General features: G+C 36.7%; 1 protein-coding gene across 5 annotated transcripts in view; it reads left to right on the forward strand.

Moving 5' to 3' along the window:
- The first annotated feature begins 684 nt into the window (after window positions 1–684).
- fnbp1a (formin binding protein 1a) overlaps window positions 685–13,320 on the forward strand; it is a 36,655-nt gene continuing 24,019 nt past the window's right edge. For 4 of the 5 annotated variants that reach the window (XM_055168068.2, XM_073868076.1, XM_055168069.2 and 1 more), the window contains exons 1-6: window positions 685–998; window positions 2,949–3,064; window positions 4,537–4,593; window positions 7,865–8,012; window positions 10,831–10,893; window positions 11,645–11,749. In XM_055168068.2, coding sequence (XP_055024043.1) covers window positions 924–998; window positions 2,949–3,064; window positions 4,537–4,593; window positions 7,865–8,012; window positions 10,831–10,893; window positions 11,645–11,749 — 564 coding nt within the window. In that variant the 5' untranslated portion in view covers window positions 685–923. The remainder of the gene's footprint in view (window positions 999–2,948; window positions 3,065–4,536; window positions 4,594–7,864; window positions 8,013–10,830; window positions 10,894–11,644; window positions 11,750–13,320) is intronic. The other variant, XM_073868075.1, reaches the window with a different exon arrangement.

The raw sequence follows: 13,320 nt of genomic DNA on the forward strand, positions 1-13,320 counted from the left end.
GCTTTACTGACAAGTCACACAAAATATGTTTTTTCTTTGTTGTTGAAGCAGTCAGTATACACATCTATATAACATATAACATGCACAAAATAAATCATAATCAACAAATAATAAAATATTAATATATAATTAAAACATTTACACATTTATTTTATTTTATTGTTATTTTAAATTATCATTTATCTTTGTGTGTCTCGTATTTTTACTTTTTTTCTCTTATATATTGTTTTCTCATTTCTATGTAAAGCACTTTGAATGACCTCTTTGAAAAATCTTTAAAAAATCCGACTTTGAAAATCACTATATCCATATAAATTATAGGAATATAAATAGGCTTAGTGTATGAATACCCACTTTGTAAGCCAAGTAAGTTACACTTTTTTTTTTTTTTTTTTTTTGAAGAAACAATCCACGCTCGACATTGCTAGAAATCTTTCTCATCTGTAATATATTCAATATATAGAGTACAAAATTTTACAGTAATATACTTAAGAATTTACAACATACTTTATTGCTTGTTTTTTCTTTCACGTTATAACTAGTTAACAAAAAGTATTTGATTTATTTAAAACGAGAACAGACTTTAAAGAGCATTTATTTATTTCCTTCATTTTTTTATATTTATATTATTTGTCGTAATATTACCATGATACATTATATACATTAAATATATCTATCTCAGTGTTGTGTGGTGGGATTTGGCGCTGCGTGGTGCTCTGCGCGCGGCCGTCCAGTTCTGTCTCTCAGGCGCGTGAATGCACGGGTACCAAAGCATTATCTTAATTTCCAGTTTCATCGGCAATTTGCACAATGCGGAGGTGAAAACGCGCGGTCTCGTCCAAACCTTTGACGGCACGCACTGGTAATATGCCAGTCGGTTTAATTTTCATCATCTGAAAGCTATTGCTAGTAAAGAATCACGCATGCATTCAAACAGAGGATTACCGCGGAGGAATTGCCTTGAAACCATGAACTGCAGCTGGGGGACGGAGCTGTGGGTGAGTACAGCCTGATGCATGGATTGATGATGTGCATGCAAGTGCATGCATCTGCCATTTATTAAACCATTTATTAGCTACACAAAATATATAGACGTCTCTATTAATAACCACAATGGGATCAATAGCCCACCTCGGTTAGGTAAAACGCACCGCACCGCACCGCCCATTTTACAGTCTTGCCGATAGCAAATTACATGATTTTTACTGTAGCTCCTGTCTAAAAAAAATCATGTTTCACGTGCATTGGACGTTATGCATGATTGCCCATATACGTTATTGCACGTACATGCATGCTTTGAAGCTCGTTTAATGCAATTGCTAGCCATCAGAGCTGACTAAATACCCAGGATGGCAATAATCCCAGGCTAATGCTTTCTCTAACAACATGCGAAGTGTGTCATACTGTAGCAGGTGTGCAGATTATTCCCATGCACGTCTGTATTCTCAGCCTCGATGTTGCAACAAAGTAGCAATCAAAGTGTCTGTGACAAGGTATCAATGTTACTCAATGTGAGAATGTAACAGGCTTCTCTTATGGGCTCATATGAGTGCATGATTGTATGATGTTAAATTAAAAAATACAGACATTTACATGGATATTATATGTAGTGATCTGTGGCTTAGTAGTTAAAAATCGTTTACTGAGAGATTGTAAACACTGCGAGGATCAGCCCCTCAACCTCATGTTTGAAAGTTGTACATTGATTTTTAGAAAAAGTATTTACAGTCAATTTTTCAGCAAAATGTACAGTATTGTATAATTTCTAATAAACTGTGTACTATGCAAATTGCGGCAATGTAGGCAAATTTTATTCAGCAATCTGCACTTTTGTTTAAGCTGTACATTTACACTGACATCTATGGATGTCATAGAAAATTCAGATTAATGTAAAGTTTATAAATTGTAAAACAATTGTAAAACAAGGCAAATAAATGGTTGAAGATCAGTAGCATGTGTAAAGTTTCTACTAGTGTGTAGTACTGTATATAGTGACAGGCATGTTACAGATGGAGGGCCAGCAGTGCTGAATAATAGATCTGACATACAGTACTGCCAATGTCAGCAAATACAGCAAACTCATGAAAGTATATTGGATGACTGGCATTCCGAGGGTGTTTTCATATCTGTCCCCTGGGCCCTCTTTAAATAACTCGCGGTTATATCCATCAAAGCAATAACATTAGCGATCTGTAGTGTACTTCTTATAGGGGGCGGTTTCCAGGACAGGGCTGACTAAATTGCATGTTTGAGCTGCCTTAATTTAAAAACACCTTACTGACATATCTTAACATATATTAGTGCCATCGTTTTGTCCTAAGATGCACACCAGTATTGTCTTTTGTAAGATTTGTTTGTGAAACTACTGAAAATAGGGATAGTTCACCCAAAAATAAAAATTCTGAATTATTATCCTCATGTTAGTCTATAGTTGTATGAATTTCTATTTTCTGATGAAGATATTTTGATAATCACCTCTGATTGTAACCATTGACTTCATTAGTAGGAAAACAAGTATTATTGTAATAAATGATGAAGAAGTTATGGTAATGGTAATGTATGCAGACAGTTGACGGTACTCATTTAATTCCATTGTATTTGTTTTTCCTATTATGGAAGTCAATGGTTCCAATCGTGTGTGTAACTTACCATCATTTATCAAAATATCTTCTTTTGTGTTCATCAGAAAAAAGAAATTCATACAGGTTTAGAACAACATGATGAGGATGAGAAGTTGATGACAGAATTTTCATTTTAGGGTGAACTATACATTTAAGTAACCAAGGCGGGTAATAGCCCCTTAAAGTGTATGCATACTTGCAGTGTACCTTATTACAGATCTTTACTAATGTTATGTCAGATCAGATGATTTGAATACGATGCACAACCTTTAATTCTTGTGTGTTGTGTGATTTAGTCCAATGTAAAAGTTTTTTTCTTCTTTGCAGGATCAGTTTGATAATCTAGAAAAGCATACTCAGTGGGGCATTGAGTTTTTGGAACGCTACACAAAGTTTGTGAAGGAACGGTCTGAAATTGAATGTAGCTATGCCAAGCAGCTGAGGTAAGCTTATTTGTTTTTAATATGCATAGGTAACATAATATTATACATTATGCATTATGTAAGGCTTAAAGTTAATACCAACAAGAAAAAAATATTATATAATAGATAGATCTGACTATAAACTCTGATTACATGAGCTACAAGGAGAGAGAGATAAAGAAAGAGAGAAAATGGTAAATATTATGTGTTTGTTATGTGGCAAATTTTAATAAAGATGATATTTGATCATGACAAGATATTATGTCACTGAAAACAAGCAAAATAAAACAGGTCACATGTTCAACGTGTATTACCATGGATACCGGCTCTGACCCACATTCGGTTATCTTCTGCACTGATTCTGCAATATTTCCTTCTGCCTTTGGAAGTTTATTTCAGCTGTTTACATTGAAGGTCCAGACCCAGAGGACACTGTAGTAGGCATCTGACCATTATCTCTTCTTGCTCAGAGAAAACTTGACGTTTATAATAAACCCCACAGCAGCATCATTGAGCTATTTGACAAGCATAACAAAAAGGCCCTTTTTCATTTTTTAAAAATCCTCCCTTTGTAGCTGCTCGTCAATCAGCCCATTGTTATTTTTAAGAAGTGTGCCAGACTGTATTTTTGTTCTCAAGAACGAATTTATTGCCTGACATCTCCCGCAGGTTTCTACGTAGAGAATCGAGCCGTGGGTGAAAGATTTATTAAGCGCTAAACACATGTTAGCTGATAAACGACATTGATGTGAACCTGTCTGTTCAAGGAATAATAGTCTTTTAAAAAGGTTGGGATGGGGAATTATTTACGTCTTTGTCAACCTGTTTCCCATTTATCATTACGTATTGACGCAGGGTGGGGCTCATTTAAGTGTAATGTAGGGAAACTAGGAGACGGTAAAGCAATTGCATTGGTGTGGTCTTGTCAAGAAACCGCAAGATGGGGATCTGCCTAGCAACACATCAGACTCCCAGGAGCAACCATTGGATGTGTGCAGAGAGAGAGAGAGAGAGAGATAGAGAGAGAGAGAGAGAGAGAGAGAGAAGGCTGCAGGAAAATGTGTTAAAGGGCGGAACCATCACATTGCTAATTGATTTTAAGCCATTTATAGGCTCTCTTGAAATGAATTATGTATAATTCACAAACACAGCAGTGATTTTCTCATTTTCAGTGGGTTTTACATCATCCAGCAACTGGATTTTTCACTTAGATTGACGTGGGAATGGTGAATTGGAGATTTTGTTAAGTAGGGTGATATGATTATTCTGATGGTGACAATATTAGCTTTTGTTTGCAGGACAGACTCTCATTGCATAATGAGCATGATTATTCAATCTTTTGGTCATTGACGCACATTTGTTTTATTTATTTAAAACACAGGAAGACAAAGACGTTTTTGAAAACTGTATGGTATTCAGTTTTGTTTGTCAACAAATGTTTTTCTACATTATTTTCAGTAAAATTATTGTTTTATAACTTGCTTTTATTATAGAAGTCTGTCCAAGAAATATCAGCTGAAGAAGAACTCCAAAGAGGAAGATGAATTCAAGTAAGTGACACGGAAGTCTTACAATTTTTACAGATTTTGTTTCAGGACCCAGATTACATTCAACAAACTACTACACAAAACACATTGTGCTTCACAAATCATGTTCATCCTCACGGCAAATAAACATGTATTTAATTTTAATTTCTGAAGCTTTAGTTTTTAAACTACCTGTGGATTGGATCCTTTTAGAAATTGATGAGAATATTTTGTTTCCATTCATGTAAAAGGTAGAGTATACGTGCCATTTTTCCGGGACACGTCCTGGCCAGGATTTTGGGGGTGTCTTCCGGAAGTCGTATTGTTGACCGCATACATCATCGAGGTTTATTATTTCAGGGTGTATTCCAGAAAAGCAACTGTAACATTTCAAGTTAAAGGAACATGCCCACATTTTGGGAATTTAGCTTATTCACTGTATCCCCCAGAGTTGGATAAGTCCATACCTTTTTTTATCTCCGTGCGTGCCGTAACTCTGTCTGATGCACCCACCGCTGGCCTGGCTTGGCACATGGACTGGGGGTGGATGGCTCCAGCTAGCATACTGCCCCCGATAAGTAACAAAATAATGCCAACATTTTCCTATTTACATGTTTTGATTTGTATAGTCACATCGTGTACAAATAACAAGGTCATATGAGACACAGCCATCTTTTAACAGTATACATACTGGGAACTATATTTTTAGAAGGCGAAGCACTGCTACTTGGCCGAGTGATTCTGAGCAAACCATGTTATTTGTACACGGTGTGACTATACAAATCAAAACATATAAATAGGAAAATGTTCACATTATTTTGTGACTTATTGGGAGCAGTATGCTAGCTGGAGCCATTCACTTCCAGTCTTTGTGCTAAGCTAGGCTAGCAGAGGGTGCATCAGACAGAGTTACGGCATGCGCGGGAATGAAAAAGGTATGTATGGACTTATCTCTGGGGGATACCGTGAATAAGCTAAATTCCCAAAATGTGGGTGCGTTCCTTTAAGAAAGAAACTACATGTCGGAGCCGATGGTGTAGTGGGTAGCGCTCCGACATGTGGTGCTTTCACACTTTCGGCGACCCAAGTTCGATTCCCGGCTCGTGGTCATTTGTCGATCCCGTACTCCTCTCTCATCCCTGTACTTTCCTATCCTCTCCTAACCTCACTGTCTTATAAAGGCAAAAACTGGCCAAAAAATAATATAACTTAAAAAAAAAGAATGAAACTAGAGAACATCGATGACATTTGCGGTCGACAATTTTATTTACATTTATTTGCATTGAGCATGGTTATTCCAGTTGAAAATATTAGAATATCAAGTGATAGACCTTTATCAGACCTTTAATGACGAAGAACAGTTTTTAAACATTCATACCATACACTGTAAAAAATATGGACGTAGTGTCCGTGACATCACCCATAGGGTTTGTGAAGAGTTTTTTGTAGCCAAAAGTTTGCGGGGCTTGCTGTCAGCATCTTGGCATCGCGTCACCGTGCATCACTCGCGGATAACCGAAAATGGGTAAAGAGGTGGGACGTGGGTAAAGTTGAAGTGGCTGGTTGCTGAAACTACGCCCGCCTTCCTCGACTGTAGTGACAGTAGTGGCAGTTTACCCGTCGCTCACCTGGCCATGCCCTTAATTATGCAGAACTTTAAGGCTTAATATAATTTAAACGGATAAGTTATAAAAAAATGTCCCCCCCTCACAGTTGTTATGAAGGGCAAAATTAGTTATATAGACCAAAAACACTTTTTATACCAGGCTGTAAACACATTTATTTCTGCTATAAAGTCTGGCATTTTAACACGGGGGTCTATGGGAATTGACTCCCTTTTGGAGCCAGCCTCTAGCGGCCAGTCGATAAATTGCAGTATAAGTCATTTCCGTATTGGCTTCACGATAGAGAGATCAGAAGGTTGCCCCTTAATTGATACAAATTAAGCTGCATTCAGACTAGCAGCGACTAGCAGTAGCAGAGCGACGCAATCTCATTGATTTCAATAGAAGCTTGGCGACTTCCGGGGACACGAGCGGCAGTGAATGTTGGCGACTTGATGGGGCGTGTCCAGTCGCGCAACAAAGTTAAAGGAATAGTCTACTCATTTTCAATATTAAAATATGTTATTACCTTAAAGGCGGAGTCCACGATGTTTGAAAAACGCGTTGGAAAAGGAGACGGGCCGACTACCAAAACACACTTATAGCCAATCAAATCAAATCAAATGCCGGGTTGCGTATGTGTGGGGCGGGTCTATCAACAGAAGGTCCAGATTCTATTGGGGTAAGGGCGTGTTTGTTTGGGTGATTTCAAATATCAAATATTGGCTTTCAAACATCGTGGACTCCGCCTTTAACTAAGAATTGTTGATACATCCCTCTATCATCTGTGTGCGTGCACGTAAGCGCTGGAGCGAGCTGCGACGATTCGATAGCATTTAGCTTAGCCCCATTCATTCAATGGTACCATTTAGAGATAAAGTTAGAAGTGACCAAACACATCAACGTTTTTCCTATTTAAGACGAGTAGTTATACGAGCAAGTTTGGTGGTACAAAATAAAACGTAGTGCTTTTCAAAGCGGATTTAAAAGAGGAACTATATTTTATGGCGTAATAGCACTTTTGGGAGTACTTCGACTCGCCTGAAAAGTCCGCTCCCCTTCTCACTCTCATAATGGGAGAGGGAGGGTGTTACTGCGCCGAGTCGAAGTACTCACAAAAGTGCTATTACGCCATACAATATAGTTCCGCTTTTAAATCCGCTTAGAAAAGCGCTACGTTTTATTTTGTACCACCAAACTTGCTCGTATAACTACTCGTCTTAAATAGGAAAAACGTTGATGTGTTTGGTCACTTCTAACTTTATCTCTAAATGGTACCATTGAATGAATGGGGCTAAGCTAAATGCTATCGAATCGTCGCAGCTCGCTCCAGCGCTTACGTGCACGCACACAGATGACAGAGGGATGTATCAACAATTCTTAGTTAAGGTAATAACATGTTTTAATATTGAAAATGAGTAGACTATTCCTTTAAGAAATGTTTAACTTTATGCAAATTATAAGCGACTTTTGGGAGCGACTACCAATGAGAACGATGCAGTGGAGTTCACATCATCCGTCTCTCGTCAGTTACTGAAGTCGACGGTACTCATTTGTTTAGATAACATATTTAGAAACGCCTTTCGAAATAGACAAAGTCGCTTATAATGTGAATGTACCTTTAGATATTATTAGCTTTTAGCATTAGCATTATAATGATGTATAATAATGTTTTTTTTATTTGCCATCAGGTACACGTCATGTCGAGCTTTTCTCATGACCTTAAATGAGCTGAACGACTACGCGGGTCAGCACGAGGTCATCGCTGAAAATCTGTCCTCTCAAATCATGATCGAGTTGACCCGCTACATTCAAGAACTGAAGGCTGAACGCAAATCGGTACGCATTTTTGTTACAATTATCTTATGTGAAGAGGAAAAAATATTGCTTTTCCCTTTGTAGAGAACAAAAAAGCAATAACATTCACATTCAAAACATTCAAGACCACAAAAATAATTCCCTCCTTAGAGAGCCATTCTGCGGTCCAGTGCTTTCCTGAACTCTTACAAATCCATGTTAATCGCCTAGAAATGATTGTTTATGATTTTCTGCCAGCTTTGTGGAATAAAGCCAGACCCAATGTGGGTCACATATTGAGGTCAGTGGAGTTTGAAGGGGTCACCCTCCCCCTCATACCCTCTTTCATCTAAAGGTTCTCGCGCCGTTCGGGAAGCCTGTGTCTGAGGCCGATGGCTGGAACTAATACGAAAGACGTGAGGTCTATCCCGGGTTCGCTTGCCTCCGCTTTCCCCCCGACCTCTGCTGATGTATTTTGTTGCTCTTTTGTGTCTAAATGTCACGCTGAGATAAAGTGGTCTTTATGTATGTTTGATAAAGAGGGTTGTGCTGTGCCGTGAGTGGGCAGACACAAGCAGTCGCCTGTATCGCTAATGAGAGCTCCTACATAAATGATTTGTGTTCCAGTGAGGAATTCTGCAGTTAATTAATATTTATTGTGCATGAATACGTCTTTGCTTCCGTAATTGAATACTTTATGGATTCGCCGGGGATCTGGATTGTGCAGTAGCTCTGGAATATAATCGTCCTTAAAGATGCCGTTCGGATTGATTGCGTCGCATTTCATTTAATCAGCTTAGTTTCAAATTAAAAGTCTTTTCAACGCATTACTTAATATTAGGATGTGTCAATAGCGCAATAATGTGTTGGAATGCGATTGATGATTATTAGGCCTGGGTAAGAAATGTTGATTTGATTTTAATCTATTTTCAATTTAACGAAACAATATTGATTTGAGACATCCCTGAATCGATTGGTACGTTGGCCTGCTTTAGAAGATGTAAATACTATCTGTACCTCGCTTTGCTTCATAAGTGTCGAAAGATGAGGTCTATTTGATGTCCAGACTAAGGCTTTATGGTTTTGAACATGTTATACAGTTAAAAAAAAACTATTCCCTTTCAGTCGGTCACCTACGACGTCACATTGTGACCGACGAATTGAGACGTGACGTCTCTGTTCCTTTCCTTCCATACGTAAAAGAGATATTTCATTTCATGTGGTTAATGAATTTCACTGTTGCATATTTACAATGTTTCTTTGGTTTGCAGTAGAACAATGTGCATTGTATGTGCATATTTACAATTGTTACAATTGTCTGGGGCTGTTGTTAATGTAAATGTGTATTTTAGAGATAAAGCTAAGTTTTAATTTGCAGCATTTATATTTAAATGTAGATTCCTTGTCTGCTACACAATTTTTTAAATGAAATATTGATAACTTATTAGAGATGCACCGATATATCGCCTAATAATTTGTAGCAGCCGATATTTCAAAAACAGCCAAAAGTCACGCCTGATATATCCTGTCAATAAATGAAAATGGGAAAATGCAATAATTATTTATATTTATATTTATGTATAGAAAATGTAAAAAACATCACTTGTTTAATGTTCAATATAAATGGTCGTTATATGAATGAAGAACATTTAGAAAATTTAATATTCAGAATTTAGTTAATGCAAATAAATATAACCACCAAACTATCGGTATCGGGCGGTATCAGTCTGAATAATCGATATTGAATAAAAACCATAAAAATAAGACTCAAATCAATTCACCAGGTTGGTCGTAATGGTACAATGATTTTTAGCCTTTAGGAAATGTTCAGCTCTAGTTTAATGTACTGATGCTTGCTAAGACAATTAGCAAACATTTAACATCAAGTTTTAACTCAACTCTGTACCTAAATTGTATGTGCTACTGACATAAATTATACCTCAAAATATGTGGCTTGTTGACGTAAAGTGTGATAAAAAGCAGAGCATGGGTAGTGCTGTCATAATGATTAAATAATCGTTTCATCACGTTTGTTTGACCTCATCTCGATGAATTCAGATCACCTCAATGATTGCACATCTCTCTAAAAAACACAAGGGGGCGCTGCAGCGCCTGTATAAATGAGACACTATCAGATGGCGTTCCTTAACTGACAGTTAACTGCAAAGCCATTCGAGTGGAAAATCAGCATTTAAAGAAATGGGAAGTGAAGGATGCTATTCTTAACGATCTGTAAGGAAATTATTTTTTTAGCCACTACAGACATGTGGTTCAGTAATATGACCTTAGTATGATTGGCTACTATTTAAGGCCTGTTCTGGTATAATCAGTTTATTTTGATTGCATTTTAATTTTCAGGTATTTTTTTAGACAATTTTTGTGTTTATTTTCTTATAAGATATATTCATTAAATAATTCATTTTAAATATGTGTTCCATGTATTAATATTTACTGCCATGTAAACCTTGCATAATCCCAACAATGTGTGAAAATTATTTTATGAACAAAAAATTGTGATAATTAAATGTCAAAGCAATAAAACAGACAATTAATCGTCATAATCGTCACAATTTATTAGACAATTAACTGCCAGCCAAATTTCATCATTGTGACAGCCCTAAGCATGGGTTGTATTCCCAGTGAGCACACTTATTGATAAAAAAAAGAAAGTAAACCTTAAATGTGCTGTAAGTTGCTTTGGATAAAAGCATTTGGCAAATGCATGAATGTAAATGTTATCAAACTTAATTTTGTGAAAAATTCCAATAGACTTAAAATGCATGATCCATTTCTACAGACCAGAAAGTTGATGTGTAAAGGTACATTGTTTTAGTTATTGTATTGTCTTTTTTCCTCCAAGCATTTCCACGATGGCCGTCGAGCTCAGCAGCACATTGAAAATTCCTGGAAGCAGTTGGAGTCGGTGAGTCCGCTAACTAAACAGGAAATAGTTGGAATATTCAAATGATTTGTTTGATACTTGTGGCCTCTTTCTTCTCCTGTCTATAAATATGACCTTTAGTTACACAGAAACCTTTGTGTGAAATGAATAACTGAGTAATATGTAATCAGTAATCTCTTATAAAAGTACAAAAGTTTAATACTACTGGTTTTAATTTTAAAAAAAACTACGGATACAATACTAAAATATAATACTAAAATGCTTATATTTTATACCGATAGTACTAATACTATAATAATAAATAATACTGGTTTATAGTACAAGAGATTTTATTTTGTATTATTCTGTAAAATTCACAAAAGCGCTGTGGAGTAACTAACTTTATATCTGAATTTTCGATATTTCTTTATTTGTATTTTAAAATAGCGCAGCTTTTACAACTGCTTTGTGCAGTGAGTTCATCCTGAGATGTAGCATATCGAAACACTTCATTGCTTTGTTTTTATCCTGCGCTTGCAGTTTTAACATGCAGTGTATTAAAACGTGCTCACACTTTTTTCCTATGTGCAACATTCAGTCAGAACGTTCAACCAGTTAAAAAAGTCCTTTGCATGGCTTTGCATATTTCTGTAGCGATATACAAAACATCCTATATTTAATATATAATTTATGTACATGCTGCTGTCACTATATTATTATTATGTTATGAGGTAAAATATTCAGTTTAAGTTAAAGATTCAGTTTCAGGTTAATTTTTTTATGTCCCTTTCAGAGTAAGAGAAGATTCGAGCGGGATTGTAAAGAAGCGGACCGCGCGCAGCATTACTTCGACAAGATGGATGCCGACATTAACGTGACTAAAGCGGATGTGGAGAAGGTATGAATGCGTGTTTGTGAGGAGAGAAACTGCTGCCGTCACATCTCTCATTCTTCATCACTGCTGTCATTCTGCTGTGAGTCTGTGTAAACACTGAGGATTTCCTCTGTTGAAGGACACTCTTTTATGAAGAGTGAATCTGCTTTTCTCACTCTTCACTGCAGAAAATACCTATTAAGTCCAAAGGGGAGGTTGGACTAGGGATATCAGTATATGCTTATAGATATTTGAGACAGATAGCATCTTATATTTTTACTTTAAACAAACCAAGTCATTTTCTGTTTTGTGTGGCAGGTTTTTTATTTTTAATAATGAAATAATTAGTGTGAGCAGTAGGGCTGGGTAAAATGTTGAATATTTATGATATATTCACAGTAATTTTATAGCAAAAATTACTTAAATTGGCAACACCTACATTGTTTTTATTTTTTCAACTTAAATTTTCTTCCTTTTAGTGAAAAATGTAAGGTGAAAAAAACTTAAATTGGTAACACCAAAGAAACTCTTTTTTCAAATTATTTGTTCTCACTTAAAGGCAGGATAGGCAGGAATTATCTAAAAAACTTTTTACAAATTTGTTTAAACTGTCTTATATACCAATACATAAGTAAAATGTAAGTACTCTGAAAAAGAGAGTATAAAACTCGAGTGTCTGTGGACCTCTCACCACTGTTTTACACACAGCTCATTAATTCCATTCGGGACGAAACAAATGATTGGCTTGCGCGACTATCACTCTCTCTCGCGACCATGGCTACCACCCCTGTTGCTATGGGATCTGCCCACACATGCGCACACCTGATTGATTTGAACGTGCACGAGACACTCTAGAAGGAGCAAAAGTACATCAGTGAAAGAGCATTCAGAACTCACAGTACCTGCATATCCAGTCAGCGAAGGCAAACGAGGCAAAAAAGGAATAAACAAAGAAATCAAACGAGAGTAAATATTGCATGGCTTTCCCTCGAGTCGACGATGGGGTAGCGGTATTGTCTCCGGAGTGTAGTCCTCATCAGAGTCAACAATGCTTTCATCACGGAAACTCTTACATGCAAAACACTGGCTTAATAGTGAGTACTAAAAGCAATCCTATTTGTTTCTATTCATAGTGATAAAGTTAGGTGTATTATTACATGTGATTGTGACATGATGTTACTACATGCACCGCGCTCCTTCTTCTCCGCTCGTCTGAGGTAAATGCTTCTCCCAGCAGAGCCGGTCAGTGTCGCGTGTCATGTGTTTTGGGGGCGTGGCTTTAGAACAAACCCAGAAGGGAGGGGGTGGAGTGAATGGAAAAATGAGCTCTGTTTAAAAAAGTGGTGGGAGGTCTACAGACACTCGATTTTTGTACTCTCTTTTTCAGAGTACTTACATTTTACTTATGTATTTAAACAAATTTGTAAAAAAGTTTTTTTTAGATAATTCCTGCCTATCCTGCCTTTAAAGTGAAAATTTAAGGTAAAAAGTAGGGCTGTCAAAATTAAAGTGTAAATAACGCTTTAACGCTTAATAACGCTTTAACGTAAATTAATTTTAACGCGCAATTTCTGTTTGATCCTTGGTTTAGCCCA

Source organism: Misgurnus anguillicaudatus, chromosome 5, assembly GCF_027580225.2.
Source record: "Misgurnus anguillicaudatus chromosome 5, ASM2758022v2, whole genome shotgun sequence".
NCBI classification, from domain to species: Eukaryota; Metazoa; Chordata; class Actinopteri; order Cypriniformes; family Cobitidae; genus Misgurnus; species Misgurnus anguillicaudatus.